The 22020-nt window shown below is 43.2% G+C and overlaps 1 protein-coding gene across 1 annotated transcript in view; it reads right to left on the reverse strand.

Moving 5' to 3' along the window:
* Nucleotides 1–722: 722 nt before the first annotated feature.
* Nucleotides 723–22020, reverse strand: part of LOC144774132 (vomeronasal type-2 receptor 1-like) — a 31830-nt gene continuing 10532 nt past the window's right edge. The window contains exons 2-5 of the mRNA XM_078659155.1: nt 17565–17856; nt 9792–10634; nt 8968–9186; nt 723–947 (exon numbers count right to left, since the gene is read on the reverse strand). Coding sequence (XP_078515281.1) covers nt 723–947; nt 8968–9186; nt 9792–10634; nt 17565–17822 — 1545 coding nt within the window. The 5' untranslated portion in view covers nt 17823–17856. The remainder of the gene's footprint in view (nt 948–8967; nt 9187–9791; nt 10635–17564; nt 17857–22020) is intronic.

Consider the following 22020-nt stretch of genomic DNA (forward strand, 5'->3'; position numbering starts at 1 on the left):
AGCTTTGTAATCCCACTTCTCTTCCAGTCATTCCACTCCCTCATTCTCTGTTTTTTGAGCCCCTCTCTCCCCTTTAACATCTCCACATTTAGGGGGTCATTATGATAGCGGATTTTCCGTCCCGGAGTATGCGGGAAATCCGCAGAGGAGGCCTGAAAGACCCACCGCCAAATCAGGATGGCTGGTGGGTCTCACAATGTGTCCGCCGCTTTTCCGCCGCGGTCGGAAGGCGACCACGGCGGAAAAGCACTAACATGGCTGGCGGTGTCTATCAGACACCGCCAGCCATATTAGGATGTAGGGAAAGTAATGCTTTTCCGCGGCGCCTTTTCCGCCGTGGAAAAGCATACGGACAATCACTTTGAGGGCCCGTTGCGGACCCCCTGGGTGAAGGTTGCGTGGTGGGTGCACATGGGGGGTACCTATGGTACCCCCCTGCCTTTGCGTGCACGAAGCGGCAGGCACCGCGCGGTGCCTGCCGCTTTGTGCATGCAAATGCACAGCTTTCGTTTTTTACATTGCGGCGGGTGCTGCTTCAAGCAGCACCCGCCGCAATGTAAAACATACAGGATGTGACCGCCAGGGTGGCGGTCACATCCTAATTGCCATGGAGGGACCGCCGCTGCCCATGCGGACGGTCCCTCCTACTCAGGGGTGGCGGACGGACGCAAGTCCGTCCGCCATCCTAATCGGCCCCTAAGTACTGGGTCCTTTGATCTACCCTAAATTGAGTTAGACGTTTTATATTTTACAGCCACATTGCTGCAGATATTTTCTTCAATACTTTCCTTAGAATTTGCCTCATAACTGATATCAGGCCGTTTGTAGGCACTGGACTTTGGAAGGTCATCTACTTCTTCACGATTTACTTTGATGATGTGTCCACGCCCTGAACCATTTACTCCCCTGATGTGCTCCCCCCTGAAAATTGCCTCCTTTTCTTCTTGCTATGAAATTAGGAGTGGATTTAGCTTAATCTTGTAGTTAAGGGACTGATGTGCATAAAAATGCTTGCAAAAAACCTGGCTGCAATGAGCAACCAGTAGCAAGTGTTAAGTAACTCATATACTACAGTTTAGTTCACAAAATTCGGATTCCAAGTAGGTCCCAATCCAGCCTTCTCATTCTGCTCATGATCCTGAGGAAGCCTTAGGTATTCTTTCGTCAGTGTACAAAATATGAGCACGCACTGACTGCTGTAAAAATTGAAGCGCTAAAAATGAGAACTGAAGACAACCTGACCTGTGAGCTTCTTATCAAACACAGAAAAAGCTTCTATCATTGACAAACATATGGTGTCAAACATATTGTTTTCGCAATATTGTGCTCCTATACTTAAATAGTAAGTATAAAAATATTGGAAAATAAATATTGTTGATTCTAATATCATCCAAAACTTTTTAAGTTGTAAGTGTTAAATATTTTAACACATAAATATCATATAATGTAAATTAAAAAAAATACACTAATATGTATTAATAGATATAAATATATACATATGTGTTTGTGGTTCTTTAAACATGTTTATATTTAGTGTACCATAATTTATATTTTTAATTTTAAATTGTATTTATAAAAATACATATTTTTTAGTGTAGTATTGTGAATGAACTTCCCACCCTAAACCGCTACAAACTTAGCAGCCTGTAACTTAAAATATGAGGAAAATCAATTAAATAATTATTTGGTAGTTAATAATTATTTGTTAAATAATGATTACTTATTTAACTTCCCACCCTATCCCCCTACAAACCCAATTGCCGCAAAATAAAATGTTATAAAAATAAATTAGTATTACATAATTTACATAATAAATATCAATAATATAATTAAATAAAATGTATCAACATTTATCAAAAAATTATTAATTATTACCTAGCTCTCTTCCCACCCCATCCCTCTAAAAACTCAACCACCACTACAACACTATAAATTTCAATTAGAAACAAAAAAACTATATCATTTACAAATGGAAGCTATATTTAAAAAAAAAAACAATTATATAAACAGTAGTAACACATACAATTAATATATTAACTAAAACACATTAAAATATTACAAAATGATATTTCTAACCACTCTATTACTGAAAACAACATTCGAAAATGGTATTATTTGAAACAATTTTACTTACCTCAAAGACCATATTCTTGTCAAATGATATTTGCACATTTCAACATTTAATTTATGATATTTCTGTCACCTGATATTTTTAACTATATATTTTGGCACAACACCCCAGGACCATGGATGTTATTTTCCAAGTTCCTAAGCTGCTGGGGGTAAAGATGAATTCCAGGAATGGCAGCATCATACAAAAGTATAAACTATTAAAAGTTTATAAATCGGAAATGTGGACTAGTTCTTTACTGGCTCACTATTTGTGCTGTCTGACACCATTCAAGAAACAAAAAAAGAAAGAAAAGAAAGCTCTGAGCGACTGAATAACAATGACACCAGATTAACTTAACTTGAACAAAATCAGACACGCAAGGCTAACAACAACAATACAAATGGAGCCCTTCTGTGAAAAGAAGGTTTTTTTCCCCACTAGGGTGTTTGTTTGGAAAGTAGTAGGTTTTCCTGAGATAACTCTCACCCACCAGGGTTTCCCCTTGGTGTAGTGCTACATCATTGGGTTCTTCCCGTTCCGCTGCGGAAAGGGGCGTGCTACGACTTAAGTTTCACATGGGAGAACTTTTTGTTGTTAAGATTATGTGTTAGATGAAGTAAAAGGTGAGTGTGGGGGGAGAGAGAGGGAGGGAAATTAAAACTACCTTTGTTAGTTGTTCTCATTCCTCTATCTACCCTTTTTTCTGAAATAACAACAACAATGCCAGGTCCTCCTTTCTCAGGGTTAAAATCCACTCTACCTGTTTAAGGCAGTGGCTATGCTTCAAAAACAGAGCTGCCAATACTGCCCCTTCTACGACCCTACAAAAGGAATGGAATTTGCAGAAATCACTATGCACCAGGGGCATTATTTATGAGGAATTGGCATAGGGCAGTGGTGCAAGCCAATGTGACAGGGCAGGAATTCATCATATTTATAAAATACGGTGCATTCCTGTCCTTTCTGCCTGCACTGGCGCACAGTTTGCTGTCATGTGCCATCATAGGCAGCCTTTCATAACACTGCAAGGGTGCCTCCTTTGGATGCAGGATTGTTTTTGTGCAGGAACGGGCACCTTCATGCACAAGAACAATCAGAAGAGGTGTTTTTCTCTTTTTATGTGTGCTGCAGCAAGAAGGACACATGAGAAGAGGAGAAAACAAGAGGAGAAATACAAATATTTCTCCTTGTTACACCTGCTCTGGGGCGGGGTAAAGGTTCTGGAACTTTTGGCAGGTTTACATAATTAAGTGAATCTGGGGCAGCGTCAAAATCCATGGGTAAAGCTTGGGAGAACCCACCACAATGCACATGGGATGCCTCCTTGACGCAGAGTACGGAAAGGCAGTGCCCTGTGGAGCTCTGTCTCACTGCATGTCAATGAGGCCATGCAAAGTCAGGCAGAACGGCTCTGCGTCCCCTCATAAGTATGACTGGGAAGTTTACGCTGCCAAAGCGTAAAAAAAATGTGATGCTGCAGTGGCTCAAGCCTCTCATAAATAAGCCTCCAGGGGGGCATATTATCAAGGGGGTTTATCTCCGCTTTTTTGACTTTAAAAGCCAAGAAAGCGGAGATAAAATTATCTCCCTATTACCTAGCTGTCGCTAACACCAGTTAGCGACAGCTAGTAGGAGATAGCGACCATCTTGGGCCCCACTTTGCATGTCAGTGATATTTATCACTAATGACATGCAAAGTGGGCGTGCCAAGATGTTAGCGATTGGAAACAGTCGATAACATTGCTATCTCCTATTACCAACTTTTGGAAAAATTCGCGCTAAGCGCGAATATCTCCAAAAGCTAACACCTGCCCTGAGCAGTTCTTAGCTATGTTATCCAATGGGAGGTGGATAACATGGCTAAGAGCATTAGCTCGGTAATGCATGAATATCGCTGACTATTCAGCGATATTCATGCATTTCGGCCGATTTTTATCGTTTAGGAGATAAACCGTGATAATAGCAATGTTCCTAAGTGATAAAAATCGCCGCAGCTCGGCGATAAAAATATCGCCGCTAAACCAACATAGCGATAATTATCGCTAGTTGTTGGTAATATGCCCCCAGATGTGTAAAAAACTGGACTCTAAATCGGTTTAGGAGTCACAATACCATTTTTTAAGAGACAATACAAGTTCACAAGCTCCTAAAATGGGATTACACATTCAATAAACAATGTAGCAGTCACAATCGTTGATTTTATAAGTACTACTTATACTAAGACTTCACATACTCATAAATGCCTTTGTGAATTGTCCCCAAAACAAATAAAATGCCCACATTCTAGTAACATAGATGTACAATCAGTATGAATAGAAGGGTCTGTGCTCTTTTTCACACTTTTGCTCATATGGAGCTGGCCATTTGAGGGCTGATTCACAAAGGTATGGGAAGTAGGGCTTCACATACTCCTAAGTATCTATGGAATTGGCCCCAGCAATTTCTGTGTTTTTCCCTTCTGTGTCATTGTAATACAGGGTCATATTATCAGTAAAGGGCGATACATTATCGCCGCTTTTACCGGCAGGAAACTGCCGCTAAAGCGGCGATAATGGGCTTGATTATAGGCCCTTGTGAATTCCCATAGAAGCCCAAGTTAACACTAGAACCTGGGCTTCTATGGGAATTCACAAGGGCATATTATCAAGCCCATTGTCGCTGCTTTAGCGGCAGTTTCCTGCCAATAAAAGCTGCAATAATGTATTGCCCTTTCTTGATAATATGGCCCACAGTCTTTTCCTTGTCTCGGGGAGCTGGAACTCCCACAGTCCCCCCTGTATCAAACACCTAGTGTCAGTGACCCATGTGTCATGTGTGTGCCCCCATGATTTGCTGGTGCTAGTGAACCAAGAAAGTCTTGTTTTGGCAACTCTGTAAATATAAACATCCTGTCTGAGCCCGAGCCTGTGATAATGTCTATGTTGTATGTGGGTACATTTCCCCATGCCAAGCCCCATCAAGAACCCTTGAGCCCATGAGCCACAGGACTGATCCGATGTCCCACAATGGGACCAAGATACAAGACTCCAACAAAAAGCCACAAAGTAACAAGACTCAGGATCCCATGTGATTGCAAACTCCCTCAGGAGGCATCTCTTGCAGGACTCCCACAGGGGTCATCTCATGCAGGACTCCCACAGGGGTCACCTCTTGCAGGACAGCATTATCAATGAAGGCCACACCAACTCCACAGTGCTGGTCACCAAGGTGCTTGAATGTTGACTGGAGCTGTGACCAGAGCTTTGCTTGCTTTTTCTGCATGCTTTGTGTTTGGGTATCACCCTTGCTTGTTTAGCATGCACAACTCTTGGATAGGAAGAGTGCCACACACATCTCAAAGATGCTTAGTATTGCATGCACTGGAAGTGAGCTGCAGGACACATTTGGGAATAATACTTTGGCTGGAATTGTGGATCTGAATGATGCACATGTCAGGTCTCCTAACTGCTCCCACCTGCCCCTTCCATAGAGCTGAACTATGTAAGTGTGAGTTTGGACATTAGTCTGATAGAACTGTCCAGGGAACCTCAAACACGGAGGGCCGTTGAAAAAATAATTTATGAGTAGGGGTGACTTACTCTCATAAAGCGCATGGTTTACTCATGAATTTCAAGACTAATGGGGGTGTATACCTGGCTTACTCCTGGAATCCAGGAGTACTACCAGAAGTCACAGCAAACTCTTTGTTGCTGGGGCCCAGTCTCTTCACAGTTCAATCACCATAGTGTTCCCTGTGGTGCTAGCATATAGGGTTGGATGTTCTAATCCCTATTCAATCCTTTTGAAGCACCCCCTGAATTAGGGGATGTCCCTTAGGGCACATATTGGGAGCTAAATAAAGCTTCTAGTTTGTCTCATTGGTTCACGTAAACAAATGGGTTCAAAACCAAAGGTTAGAATGCATGTTATAATAAATGTCTTTCAAGTCTTCTAATGATAATTCAATGCATAAATCAATCATAATTCATCTTCGACTTTTTTTCCTTTATCCTTGATAATGAGCACTCACACCGTTCCCTTTTGAGTATGTTGTCACATTTTATTATCACACTGAGATTTCAACTCTTAATATTTGAATATGTTACATATTAAAATGATAATATATGTCATACATTGAAATGGAAATAGCGCATTTCTTTTTGGTTGTATTCACAGAGAAACCCCTGAAGAAGGGCACACTGATGCCCGAAATGCATCGGGAATGTTTTGAATTCAGGATGAATTATGATTGAATTATGGATCGAATTATCATTTGAAGACTTGAAAGACATTTATTAAAACATTCATTCTAACCTTTGGTTTTGAGCCCATTTGGTTACGTGAAGCAATGAGACAAACTAGAAGCTTTATTTAGCTCCCAAGCTGTGCCCTAAGGGACATCCCCTACTTCAGGGGGTGTTTCAAAAGGATTGATCATTTTTAACACCCTATAGGACTGGAGAGTGATACCCCAGGAGCACGCAACAATCTTATAATTTTGGAATAATTAAGCTGTGCGAGTCCTTACTATATAGTTTCTAATCCCTATTCACACAACAGGATGCTCAAATTGTAGGGATGTCCTTTGTATTGAGGCCTGCACACAAAGAAGTTATATTGTGAAATAACCGTGCATAGAAAATGTCAAACAACTAGCCTGCTGAAGGGTAATTAGACAAGCTGCTATTTGCAACAACCTCCAGTGTCATATGCACCAGAGACAGTAAACATCCATCCCTGCATTTGCATGCTTAAATGAGAATTTTTTTTTATAAAGCAGCCCAACTTTCTTAAAGGGCAGGGGTTGCTTTAAAAAAAAAAACATCAGGGCACATAATATGCAACGCAGGCACTGTCATGTTTACAACACAGCGCCCCTTTAAGCAGGTGTATCATGCGCACACCGGGACAGTGGGTCCTATTCCAATCAATGCGCTGCCCCAAGGCAGCGGTGAACACGCCATAAGGGCAGGGATTCAGAGTGGCTGCTCACATGCTGCCCTGGGTTTCACATTGCAGGTGGTAGCAGCAGCACTTTAAAGAGATGACAAAGCATCCCCTTTATACTGGTTCTGTGAGTGACTGCACCCACCTGCATAGGGATGTCTGGAGGGGTCCAAGGATCCCCCTTTTCCACCTCAAGAGGGCTGCCCCCAGGTAGGGCACCAACAATGCGCCACCTATTGTTGTCTGTGCTCCTCATAAGGCCTGCTTTGTCCCTGTGCCTGCAACGGAATTAGGACACAGGCAGAGAGGCAAGTTTCCAAGCCCCCATGCTCATTAGGGAGTGCCTTCTGAAGAAAGTGCCGGCTCTCTGCATAATAGCACTATCTGAACAGGAGAATGCGCACAAGTGACTGCTCTTTTTACTGTCATTTTACAATGCCCCGGGGACACAGGAAACACATGTAGACATCTGTACATCTCCCAGGCACTGTTTGTAATACAGCCCCTGGTCTGTCTGTTTCTATTTCTGAGATTTGCACTCTGAGCTGGAGCGGCATACTCAATTGAGCAACAAGGGCCAATCCTCCATTCCTGGGTTGGGCAACATGTGACAACCCACAAAAAGGCAAAACAATGTACTGAAATAGGCTACCAAAATCTGCCATCAACATCTCCCGACAAATATTTGGACCCGCACTGAATTCTAAATCCAGCCAAATGCGCTTCTTAAGAAGCGTGTTAAACCTAGTAGCACAATATTTATCTATGTCTGTGTCATGCTCTGTTTAGGTGCACATCATCCTAGGGAGGCATTGAGATTTTAATGTCTTTTAGGATAATTTCCCCTTTAAGTTTTCAGAATGCACTGTTTGTTTCTAAGCTCACTCCAAGGGGGAGTTGTTTCCACATGTTTGTCATGAAAGTGATCAGGGCAGCACTTCACTTTGTGACATAAGGATCTCTAACACTAATCAATTGTAGCACAAATTTCTTGTGTGTATGCAGCCAACAAATCATTAGGCCCAATGTAGGTGGCACCCCAATCACACCAACACCACCACCTATACTTGCTGACACTCTATGAGACCCCTAGACAAAACTCCACATCCTCCCCTTCTGCTGCAACATATTGAACATCATCAATGGGTTAACAGCCAAGTTAGCCAGCAAGAGGAACCAACTAGTTCTTCCTATCTGCAGAGCTAAGGGTCTTGTACGATGCAGAGAAGTCTCAGACTTGTGTTTGTCCGCTAAAACAGCTCAACCAGTCTCGCTGCTGGAGAAATTTACAGAGTCAATTCGAGGCACACTGACGCTGAAAATAGAGTTAAAAAAAGAAACCAGTTGGCTACTCTGACAAACCTCCCTTTTAAGTCTAATGCATTTGCACATGGACTTTATTACCAGATTTTAATATTAGTTTTAAAGGTTTTATGCCCTACCAGTTTGTAGTCACAGGCGTGTGATTTTAATAATGATAGTATATTGTAAAGATTTTAAGTAATTGAACAATAAAGCTTAATACCTTAATACAATGCTCCTAGAACTTCAAAACATGATAGAGGAGGAAGTCTGCCTTGAATACTCATCCACACTTCCACCACCATCAAAAGTCTTCAAAGGCATTGGAAAGTCACTTACTGCAAAAACTGAGAAATTGACAGAGAGGGATTGAATGTGTGTACTGAAGTCAACTTCAGTCCTTACAACATTTGTCTTAGGGATTCTGTTTGTGATAGAAGTCTCAAGAGGCAAAGCGTTCACTATCATTGAACATCTGCTGTAAGTGAAAGATCATTAAATGCATCATGGAGCACACTAAGCACATAGGAAACATGAAATATTCACTGCACTTACTGAGTTCCAGTAAGGATCTAAGGAGCTAAACTTGCACATTATATGTAGAGGCACATCTTTCCCTCTCTCACCTGAGAGCCTTTGCTCCACAAGATGGTGCTCATATTGACATGGACTTCTTCCCCTTGTCCGGGATCAAAGTATCCGACTTTCACCAGTTGGACTTCATCAGGGGTGTGCATCTGTGCGTTGCGGATGTCGTAGGCACCCGGCGCATCCCCATTTGCCTCAAATGAAATATTGTTCCCATTCCTCATTTGGAAATTGGAATTTTTCACATAGTGGAACACCTGCAGATTTTAAACAGATGCCAGATTGGTTAGAAGTGCACACCGAAGCATTAACAAGGCACTACAATACATTATTTCAATTTCAAACACAGCCCTAATTACTGCGGCATGATCACATTTCTATCTGACATCACCAGATACATTCCTGATGTATAAACGAACAAACAAATATGTCAAACCCTGGACACAATGAAGGTCTCTCTAGTTACCTTCTTGGTTGCCTGAGCAAATGCTGAATCATGCCAGCAGCCATGGTATCACCCTGCCCTTCAACACACATGTGAGACAAGGGGTCTCATCAGAAGGCTGAGCAAGCCCATGGTCAACCATCACTCTGCCTCTCTGAGTCCCAACATTCCGAGACATCATCAGACTCCAACATTCCAATGCAGAGCACAGGCACTGGCTGAGCAGGGGAGGTAAAACACCTTACAACATATATGCAGGATTCTATAGGGGTATATTGAAATATGGTGTATTTACCCAATTAATGGATAGTATTTAAACCCTGCTCCATCATTCCTAATCTTTCTCTAAAACCATATTGACAGTTAGAAAGCATCTCTAAATGCAGATGATAAACATAATTAAAATGCTGGAGTTACCTGCCATGGTCGAAGGTCATTGATGTTTCCACAGCTTCTGTTACTGAAAGGTCCTTGTCCGATTGTGCAAGACTTTAGAGAATGCAAGGCATTTGCAAAGGCGTACACTGCAAGGTACGTGTGGTAAGTGAAGCTCAAATCACTCATCTCAAAGAAAGTTGTGTCCAAGCTGCCTAAAGTCTCATTCCCTGAGCATGTTTCTGGCCGCTCACCATCCCCTTCAGAGACCGCTGGTTCTATATCATTGAGTCCTTGCCACTTGCATTTAAACACCTTTTCCCAGAAGATCTTGATGAAAATGTCTGCAGGTGCCCTTGAGGGGTGGAGACGGTGAAGATGCTGCTCAAATCCTGGCATGTCCATGGCACGAGGAGAGAGGGCTATGGATCCATTGAATATTCTCCATGCTTCCTTTCTGAAGAGGCCGGGGGTCAATGTGAAGGACTCTGTGAAGACCAAAACTTTATCAGTTACATTCTGTGAAGCCAGGGTCTCCAGAAACATCTTGGTGTGAACCTCAGAGCTGTGGATAATGATGACTTTTACATTGTAATCTTGAAGAGTTTCCACCAGGCTAAGAATCTTTTCTGGGGAGTAGCTCAAGTGGATTTTATCCATGAAAGCCACACATCCTCCATTGTACTCAATGCCCCTTTTGAGATCCTGACCCCCTTGCACGCCAACCTCATCATCTGATGTCAACACTGCAATCCACGTCCAACCAAAATGTTTCATTAGGCGTGCCAGGGCAGTGATCTGTAAAGAGTTGGCAGGGACGGTGCGCATGAAGGACGGGTACTGGAGCTTGTCACTGAGTGTTGCGAGTGAAGAGCCATAGCTGATCTGTAAAACAAAGAACTCAAAGGAGAAATTTGAAAATTTGCCTCACATAAAATGTACTTTATGAACAGTGGGGAAGGTCAGTGGTATGAGATGGGTGTGCACAGCTACAGATTAAAAAGCTGTCTGTGAACAATACTATAGAAAAGTACCCTTTGATACTTAAATTGACATAACTAAGGAGCTGATTACGCTGGGTACGAGACCACCACCGACAGGTTGTGGGTGGTGGTGTTCCCGCCATCTGAACTATCTTTACCACCCGCCATTGGTCGGAAACACAGACCGTCATGCATCCGATTGTCTCCTTGAGCCTGCCAGTGCGGCAGAGGACCTCACAATCCTTGCAATGGTGGCGCTGCCTTCCAGGGACTGCCATAGGGATTACGATGTCCCTCCCCGCCAGCCTTTGTATGGCAGTTTACTCGCGATGGACAGGCTGGTAGGAAGGGACATTGGGGGCCTGTAGCGGGCCCCCTTTCCTCCTGGCCCTCTGATGTGGGCACTGGGGCACACCTATGGTGCCCCCTACATGTCCCTGCCCCATGTGGCAGGCACCACATAGTGCCTGTCACTTAGTAAAGTGGCCCCATTTTGTATTGCAACGTGTGCTGCAGCCAGCAGCACCGCCACAATACAAAAGATAGGCATTGCGACCGCCATGGTTGTCACATCATAATACCTATGGCGGGACCATCTGTCAGGTGGGTCCAATTTCCAATTGTGCGGCTGGCGGATGTAAGTTAGCCTGCCATGGTAATCAGCCACTAACTATTTAAAAAAGTCTTAATAGGAAATCCCCTCCTACTGGGAACTTTGGAAAACTCCCTCTGACCTAAATTTATCAGTATAAAAGTGAAAAAGGAAATCAATGTTCTGACAACAAATAGAAAATGAAGGATAACCATAAATGTTTTTTATTTAATAAAATTCCTAATAGTAAATTATAAGGTGGGCAATGGAAGACGCAGCACAGAGTTTTCGTTTGTTCACTGTATTATCTCCCCAGTGGAGCATTCTGTATTTGTCTTTCAATATTTGTGATTTGAAGGAAAGTTTGCCCCTAATGCACACCTCTGTCAAAGCAGCAGGAATGTAATTTTCGATTTTATTATAGTACTATGGCTGTCCAAAATGACATCCAAGCAGAAAAGAATTGCATATGCCACTTGACCTCACCTATTTAAATGTTGCAGGAATGATCCATGAAAATAGTTTCTCAAAGTTTTTTTATGTTAATGACAATCTTCCCTAATTGCATTTGAAACTGGCAAAAATAACCAGGTAGGGAAATGATATCATGGCCAAAGTACCCCCTGACTTTATATTAGAAGGATACTGCAAGACATTGAGGAGTTCTGTGACCATAGTGAGTAACAAGCCTATAGGCAGACTTCTTTCATAAGGCCAAGGAACTCCAAAGTGACTTGCAATATACTTTATTCGTTAAATTACATGGTCATAGCCTCACTCTTTCCAGCAACCACTTAATATCCTAAAAGGGCTATTCAGAAATGCCACTTATATTTGCGAGTAATTACACGTCATTTACTCCTACACTTTTGGCTATTCAAACAGTCTGAGTGTAAAATTATTTAAAAGTGTAGACTTACACATCTACACCCTTGCAAAAAGGGGGGAGGCAAATTTGCAAGTGTTTTTCAAATAGTTAAAACTATATCAAATGCTAACCTTGCACTATAGGTTGAAATGGGCAAATTCAAATTTGCAAAAGATGAACACTTGTCCTTGAAGCAGTCAAAAGGTTTGTTTCTACAGTTCACAAAGTGGAGGAAGATTCCCAGAATCTCAGGATCTTCATTAAATATAGTGATTTGGTGCAAGAGGAGCTCAGGTACTGCAATATTCACACTGGAAAATTCCTAAAGTAAGGACCTGTGTTCATGAATAGATTTTATATTGGAGTCATGCCAAAAATAGCCACTTCTCTCACAAGAGCATCTTGGCATATACACAGAAGTAATACGATCTTGCAGGAGTGCTGAGAACATTTAATGAGTTGTGCCCAGCTCCTACATTTAGTGGGCATGGACTGCAACCCTCAATAATACAATAGCATATTGTGAGCTGACTCGCTCTTGAGATGCTGGGGCTGAAAGGAGGTGGGGGCAAGAAATACTGGCAAGCAGGTGGGCCAAGAGGGTCTTAGGACGCCGGAGCAAGTGGGTTTTAAGGCATGACATCTGCAGGCTGTTCCAGTGGAGGAGGCTTGCATCTGGGGTTGGGCATGCTTAGATTTGGAACCATGATTGCTGGGATGTTTAGAAGTCATATACAAGATTATTGATTCCATACATTCCCAGTTTAATTAATCTTATTATTATATAAAACCCTGGTTAGGTTCCACACATATTAAAGGATGATTGTGAGGAATTGAGTTGTTATTTGACTGGGTGTGTAAACCCTGGTCAAGCAAGAGTCACAATCCCTGGCAGGGTAAGCCCCAAAAAGTCACAAATTTATCCTGTGCTTAACCCTAGGTAGCGTGGCACAAAAAGAACCCAAGGTTAACTTAGAGACAGTGTGTAAACATATTTATGCAGCCCACAAGCATACATAAATTAAAAACATAACATAAGACAAAACCCAAACCAACTTAGAAAAGTAAAGCGAAAAACCTATTAGTAGAACTGGAGTTATGAATTTTAAAACATTTTCTGTAAAAAATAGCACCGCAGACATTGAGTCGTACAAGACTAGGTCAAAGTTGTCAAATATGGCTAACCGTGATGGAGCTCTGGTAGCATACAAGAAGTGGATTGGGCCCCGGTCAGCGCTTACCTGTGGGATTGGAAGACATTTTAGGAAAAAATTTCTGAGTTGGTAAAGTTCAGTGTGGCAAAGCTGCAGTCAGTGAATGAGGATGAAGCGTCATCATCAGGGAGCCCTGAGTCAAAGCTGCAGTGAAGATTTGTACATTCAGACTAGTTGAAAATCTCCAGGGAGAAGAGCCAGGAAACTGTGGCCAAAGATAGTTTCAAGGGCTTGGCTACCCCTTTGGCAAAGAAACTGAGGGGACAGGATTTGCTGCTGTGGAGAAGAGCATAGCAGGAACAGCCGCAAAGTAACGTCAACCGGAGATGCACCATGAGACGATAGATGAGCAGGTTGGTCACAGTCTCCCCTCGGTTCTCAGAGCAGATTTTAGTCTGTTTTGGATGTTGGCTATCTGGGTACCTTTGGCACCACATCCAAGGGTCTAGGACTGGTGGGACACCACTTGGGGGTTCAAGACTCACTCAGGCAAGGGGCCAGGTGTGGGTTTCAGGTAGAGGTACCCAGGTATGTCCCCATAGCTCTGAACAGGAGGCCAGCAAACTGAAGAGTGGGTCATTGGACCCTATTTTTATAGCCAATTAGCCAATTGAAATTAGGAGAAGTTTCTAGAGGTTCTGTCTTTGAAGTGCAAGGCATTTCCTGACTTCCCTGCCCTCACTCCAAGTTGGCTTCTGTGACAGTAAAGTCCTTTGTATGAAAGCAGAGCACAGTCTATTCAGTTGCAAATGGGGCTGAATTCAGCTCTGCTACCGCTTTGTGCCAACAGATGGCATGTTCAAGCATACCCAATCTCTGTATTTTGTGACTGTCTGGTAGGAATTCACAAAGTCTAGCTGTCAGTTACACCCAGTCATATGACCCAAGACAGGATGGAGGAACAAAAGGACTAATGGCAGGACAATGCAAACTTTCTATAAGTGGCATTTTCAAACTTGTATTCAAAATCTTACTTTACTATTACAGAGGCTTTTATTACAATTTCATAGATACCAAACATGAAATGGCTACCCGGTCCCAATCAAACGTTAGCAACATTAAATGTAGTAAGGCAACACAATGTTAGCCTAAGGGACATGTTGGTGTCACAGTAGTGAAAAACAAATCGAGTCGTTTTTCACTACCAGGACATACAAAACTTAAAAGTGATGGGTGACCTTTTAATTACAATGCACCCTGACCCATCGGCTGCCTACGGCCTATATTAGGGGTGACCTATATGCAATAACAGGAAAGTTTAAAACTTGGAAAGGTGGCTATATTGACAAATCAAATTGGCAGTTTAAAACTGCCTTCAGACTGTAATGACAGGACCGGGAGATGCTACTTAAGTGGATGGTACAATAAGTGTTGCAGGCCCACTAGCAGGATTTAATTTACAGCCCTGGGTATATAGCATTACCACACTACAAGTGAGTAAATGAAGTATGCCAATCAGGTGTAAGCCAATAAATCCATGTTTAGGGGAGTGGGTACAAGCACTTCAACATTGGTTAGCAGTAGTAAAGTGCACATAGTCCTCAGGCCAACAAAAATATATTTCAGCCATAAAAGTCGAGGAAAGTTGGCAAAATAGGCAAAACGTTTGAGGGAAAACCATAATCACTTATGATGCAAATAAATGGCTGTTTATAGAGTTAGAGAGACTTAGGGACATATTTACAATAAGTCAACACAACCAGAAAGCCACTTTTTCCTGGCGTTCTGGTGGAGTTAAGTTTGTCGCCTTATTTACAAGGTGGCATAAGCCACCTAAAGTGGCTTAACGCTGCATTGTAAATAATGCCCCTATTTACACAGCACTTTGCACGAAAGGGGCGTGCAATGGGTGTTGCAGTTGGCATTCCACAGCTACAAACATTGCTTTTTGACGCTGCCCAATATTTACAAGGTATGGAGCAGCACCAATAATATTGCCAGGGAATACCTGGTCTTAGGCAGGCAATATGAGGAGAAATGTTTAATTTCTCCTCATATTTTGCTCTATACATATGTGCAACATCATAGAAACAGCAAATTGCATGTAAAGATTGGTTATGTGCATAAACATTCAATCCTGCAGCAAAGGCACCCTTGTAAAATGGTGCAAGGGTGCTTGCGCTTGCACCAGTCAGCTTCTTTAGCATTAGCCCTAGTGGAAACAGGGGTGCACCACATTCTTGTAAATACAGTGCATCCCTGTGTTTTGAAACTGATGGAGCGTGGTGCTACCAATTTTGGAATAAAACCATGCTTTGCCAATTTCTAGTAAATATGCTCCTAAGAGTTTTATCTGCTATCTGACGGGGTGGGGGGAATATCATGACCCCCAACCCCTGGGTCGAAGGTTGCATGTGCTATGAAGTGATCCCCACCATCCTGGTGGAAATCTCACCAATGTGAAGGGAGCCACCACCCTGGCTACTCCCTTCACAGCAATGATCACCAAGTTTAAAGAGCCCACTAAGCAAACGTGTTTGCTTTCAAGAAAGAAATTTCCAAAACAAGAATGTATTTCTTAAAAGCAAAAAGCATTTCCCTGTGTGTGGGGGTCACACACCATTTTCCCTGTCTCTGTCCGCCATGCATCTTACGGCTAACACAGGCAGGAAAATGAGTAGCGGTAGCCTTGCTACAAGCAGGGCTTAGCCACTGTCACTGTGACTCAGTGGTCAAGTGGTGGATGGACTGCTGCATCAAGGGTTACTGCCGGCAGAGGCAGCACAGACTCCACTGAAGGTGACCCAGTGCTTTCTCTGATTATAAAAAGGGTGGGAAAATGGCAGCTGGGTGAAACCACCTAACCCTAAATAAGTCACTTAGTTGCTTAGTCCTACTGTTCACAATTGCGGTGATTCATGTTTCATGTACAAAATGTTGAATGGCTGAATATCAAGTGGAAAAATATTACTCTACAAAACAACCAGGTTTTAGACCTGGACATGGCACTGACCCAGCCCTTCTCATGGCTATAAACGAGTTACGGATGAGGGTGGACAGTGGTCAGTCGACAGTCTTGGTCATTCTTGACTTGTTGGATGCCTTTGACATGGTCAACCATAACATCCTTCTGGCTAGATTAGCCTCAATTTGAGTGGAGGGTACAGTGTTGAAGTGGATGGAATCCTACCTGTCGGATCTGTGTCAGGCTGTTGCCTTGCCCACCCATCACTCCGAATTTAAAACCCTGTGTTAAGGAGTCCCGCAGGGCTCGGCACTTAGGCCTGCCCTGTTTAATGTTGATAAGAGGCCACTGATCACTCTGATAAAGGCGCATGACATCAGGCTGGTCAACTATGCGGATGATACTCAACTAATTCTGTCCCTCAATTGTGGCCAGCAGGATGTAGTGGCAGCCTTTCAGACAAGCTTTTTGGATATTGTGAACTGGACAAACTTAAATAATTCTCTTAAACTAAATGGGGATAAAAACGAGTTCTTGTGTTGTTTGGCAAGTAGAAGCCCCATGGAACGTCCTCCCAAACTCTGGGCCTTTCCAAAGAAGAGGAGGTGCGACCATAGGTCACAGTCCGCAATCTTGGGGTCCAATTCTACGACAAGCTATCCCTGGAGACAAAAGTTGGAGACACCGATTTCGCACTCCTATGGGCCTTAGGAATGTGTTATATTTACTACTCACCCAAGCTTAATCCCTCCTAGTGCATGGTGTTATGCTAAGTAGGTTGGATCACTGCAATTAGCTATCACTTGGAGCTCCTGACTAATTTATGAATTAACTGCATATAGTCCAAGTGGCTTTTTGTAAAGGAACAGGAGGTCCTCAAATATGAATCTATACTAAACAATTACCATAGAAAATAAATAAGCTCTATGTCGAAAAAATCAAAACATTACAGTAGGTGCCAGCCTGGTGGTGGCTTTGATCCTCTTTTCATGCGTTATATACTGATGATCAAAAACAACAACACCAGCAACCTAACACACACTCAAACACATACCAACAGGTCCACTGTCTTTTTGAGGGTCTTAAACTGGACACTGCAACTACCCTTCTACAAGAGATCACTATTAGGGTTTGTTTTCATAAAGGGATGAGTCATGTCCCACTTATCCACTCTTCTGCTCCATGCCACTCATTGCATCATTCATCCTTGCATTCGCGTCCCATGCTCATACCAGTGGATCCATCAGCCTTACCTGGGGGAAGTGATAGCGCCCTAGAATCCTGGCCATCGGGCCAGATATGGATGACTCCAGCTCTCCAATGACACCCGCTGGCATTGAACGAGGCTGACAATAGTATCCTGGCACTGCTCTTTGCATCCCTGAAAGCAGATCCAAGACCCCGCGGAGCGCTCTGGTCTGCGACATGCATGTGTCAAGGATCCAGAGTCCAAGGGTGATGTTTGGCAACAGGTCTGGATTGCTATTAATTTCTTCAATGGCGAACTCCATCTCCAAGACATCTCGGTAATAACGAATGTGAAACCTAGGTATAAAGACAGCTCCTTTCAATAAGTCGTCAGTAATCAATTCAATTGCAATAGTTATTATATAAATTCTCGATGACACAAGCAGGAGTACTGAACATTCATGTTGTGCACTTTACGTTGAGTATTATGTTGGCAACTTTGACCTGCTCTGCAGTCCATGGTGATAATTACAACATAGGGTTGTACATTCTGAAGTCTTCTCGGCCTCAGCAGGTATGGGTGGGAGGGTAAAGGGTCTGGGGCCTACCAGGATAGACTGCTTCATGGCCATAGGTTCTGTGAATGACATTCAGTGCTCTTAAGGAGCAATCATAGTATGTGTTTGGTCAGGACCTTCAGGTGTGGACTATGTTAATTTCTTCAGTGGTCAGCATTGAGCAGCAGATGTCTTAAAAATGTCATTCCAGGCCTTGTTAGATGGGGTAGAGTGGTTGCATTAGATATGTTAATAAGGGTATTGGATTATTGGTGAGGCCTGTAATGGATATTCCCTATATGGAATAACAGAGCCACATGACTAAGTGTATTATTTTGCAGCCTGTATTTGGTTACAGACTGCTGAGTGTTGGAGTATTCATCCAGGACTGAAGGTGGTTGGAATCAGTGAGAGATTTATCTAATCTATGCATGAGTGGCACTCATGCTTCTAGGACCCCGATTGGTCTTATGTTGCTTGCAGTGTGATATTTTTGGTGCCCTTCACATCTGGTGGGTTTTTCTAAATTGCAGTGTTGTTGTTTTCACTCTTGGTGAGTGTGGCTGAGCCTCGGGTTGTGATTTTCTCCTGGCGGACCTAGGCAGAGTAGAACCTGAAGCAGGTTATTAAGTTCCACACTGTCAAGTGTCTGAAAGTTAAGCGCAGGAGTTTTTATGCTTACCTTCTAAGCTGTCTGTGAGTTATGTTCAGGAGTAGCTATTCCACCTGGTAGAGTGGCTGTTGTGATCCCTGCCCACAGAGTCTGGGGCATAGGGTGTCCAGGAGAGTGCAATTGTGCTCCCAAGAATTGGGTCCACAGAGCTTTCAACAGGGGAGGAGCCCAACACGGGGCAACTCCCCAACAAAAAGTACACTTGTCCCATGGGATGGGGCCCGGGGTCTTTAGCAGGCTCATGCAAGGGGGCCACATGGCTCCCTCCCCATGCATTAAATTTGCCCCGGGATGGTGTTCTTAGGCTTAGTATGGAGCCCCATGCCCCCTCCATTTAAAATTAAATATTCCCCGGGGGTGTGTGTGGTCCCGATGGCCTCTTTGAGGCTCCAGGAAGGGGCCAGTGTACCCCATCCCTTAATTATGGAAAGAAACCCTGGGGATGGGGTCCCAAAGGCCAAAATAGGCCTGGGTCCCACCAGGGGGTCATTTATTTAAAAACAAAACAGCCACTTTTTATTTACTGCAATCCTGTGGGAGAAATGTAGGATGCAGCAAATAGAATTTTTTTTTTACTTTTAGCCACTGGGAGGGTCCCTCTAAAATCCCCACGCAAGGGCTAGGGGGATAGGGTATCCTTACCTACCCTGCAGCGTTATATTCTTTTTAAAAACATTTTCAGAACACAGTGCCAAGTCCTGTAATGGCCATTGTAACAAATATTTTCATGTTGAGGTTAGCCAATCAGAGTGTGAGCTCGAGTCGTAGCTCTTGCTCCACTTCAAGAAAAAGGTGGCCGATGGGAAAAAAAGCCTCTGCTGCCAACCAGATCACTTTATTTTTCAAAGTTGCGTGATTGCAGGACTCTTGCGAGCATCTCCGGACTCAATCGTCCAGATATATAAAGGTTTAGAATCTTAATTTCTCAAAAATTCCTGAATGGACGGGCGCTCTATCAAGCAGGGACTTAGAAATCTTGGGATCCAAAGTGCAATTTCCCATGCACTTTCCATAGGGATATTTGAAACGTGCTACAGCCAGAGCTGAACTGAATTACACAAGTGTGGTGGGAAGCAAGATATTGGTCCGGAAAGAATGCTTTTATGATTTTTTGTAAATCCAGTCAGTAGTTTTTGAGAAAGTAAGGTTAAAAAATATTTGTATTTCTGGACTGCAGGTCAAAATTGTTAAATTCAAGATATTTCATTGGCTGAGGGACTTTCTCTGAGTGAATACTCTGACTGGCTGGCTGCAACATGGTGGCAAGTCTTGTGATAGCCATTACAGTAATCAGAGACTTAGTCCAATGTCCTTTAAATAAGAACAAGTGGTGACATGGCAGAGATACCTGGACCCTCCTTCCACCCTTGTGCCGGGTCAAAAACGTTTGGAGAGGGAGACGTGTGGAGCCTGGTGGGAGCAGGGAAAAGTCAGCTTCTGGTGCACCCAGGATGCACAAGGGCACCCAGTGGGACCATGGGAGCCCTGGAGGCTACCCACACAGCCCCCAGAAATCTGTGTTGCAGTTATCCTGGGTTGGCACCCACCTTAAGCACTGGGGTTTGGGGTTCCTGGGCCAGGCTTTGCTCAAGAAGTGGGATTTCCACCCCCATTCCCTTTCAAAAGAACATTTTCCTCGAAGATTGGGTCCCCGGGGCCTGTAAAGGCTCAGAACCGTAACTGTGCACTCCCACCCCTCTCAAATAGGTTCAGTCACAGCGGAGGGAGTTCCCACGGGCCACTATTAGCTCGGGAAGGGGGCCACATAATATTCCTTAATATCCCCATCTACTGCTTAGACCGCTTAGACTGTGCCTTGAATTTGATTAAACCATTCAGAATCATGAAGACATTTTTTGACAGAATGATAACAGTCATTTCCAGCAGAACCTCATTATGTGAATAATGGTCTGTCGTCCTTTGTCCCAGATAAAATTGTAGTGCTTTTACCCCAAATTCTTTTGTGATAAGCGTACACAGACTGGTTAGGTCCAGAGTCACAAAGGTTAAGGTCTCGGACCAATTGAAGCCTTCAAATTTCCCCAAGATAAATTTTGTGTCCTAAATGTAAGTTGGTAAGTTTTGCACTAGGGGCTGTATGTAATGGGCCACATATTCAGAGAGTTTTTTGGTGGGTGAGTTAACGCCAGAAATACTAGGGGCGGCCCGGTGGAAAGGGGCCACCCTTATGTATTTTGGTCAAAATGTAGATACAAGGGAAAACTGGTTCCAGGACTGGTAGATATATGCACTCCTCCTCACTTAACATATGCTCAGGGTTGTAAGGAGTAGTTAGAGAGCTCACAGCCCTCTTTACCGAGTTTATGTTATTGTGTTAGTTAGCTTGCTCAATTGAGCATCGTACCTTGGGACATGGAAAGGATATTATTGATCAGAATTAATTATTTCCCCGCAGGTCTAGCAGTGTTGTTTATTGCACAGGCCTATCCCTCATCAGGGGGTGTCACTTGTCTTACCTCTAGGCCTTCGCGTGATACTTTGAAAGGTATGTGCTGATTTATTAGGTTGTCCCATCTTAGCATGATATCATGTAAATCCTACTGTTTTTCCATCAGTCTAAGCAGTATTGCTGATAATAGTCATGCCTCTATTGGGCTCTTATGTTGGATTTGTAATATTCCTCTCTCACTTCAGATACACTTCTACATGATTTACTTTGAGCACCATCCCAATATAACCTGGCGGAGTTGGACATCATCATGGTGGGACGTGCCTTTTAGGCATGGCCTTTATATAGACGGCTTTAATCCTTGATATAATGTATGTTTAGAGAAAATGGGATTTGTTATGTTAATATAGCACTATTTCCGTTACTACTGCTAAAATCCCAACTTTTTCTGATTGCCGTTATTCATATTGTAGAATCTACCGGACGGGAAACAGCTCTCTAGCAGGTAATCCTATGACCTCTCAGTTCATGGATGTGTTTGACTCTACCATCATCTAGTGGTGGGTACTCATCTGCTTACTGTTTTTATTGAGTTCATGGCGTCTTGTTGCCTTTTCTGTCGATCCGTTAATATGGGGGATTGGCTTATTTGACCAAGCTGTGACACTTTAAACTCTCCTCTCGGGTATCCATTTCATGATGGAATTTGTATATATTCGGTTCTTGCCATGACAAATTTTCTTTCTAAATTCTTGATTGTTCCGCCTTTTACTGCCTCCAAGCCCCAATGGACAATTCCACTCTGTTATTCTCTCTTCCTATCTCCTGTTGTTTTGTAACCACTGACAATGGATTACAGTGTTCCTACCTCATGTAGTGAA

Source organism: Lissotriton helveticus, chromosome 8, assembly GCF_964261635.1.
Source record: "Lissotriton helveticus chromosome 8, aLisHel1.1, whole genome shotgun sequence".
NCBI lineage: Eukaryota > Metazoa > Chordata > Amphibia > Caudata > Salamandridae > Lissotriton > Lissotriton helveticus.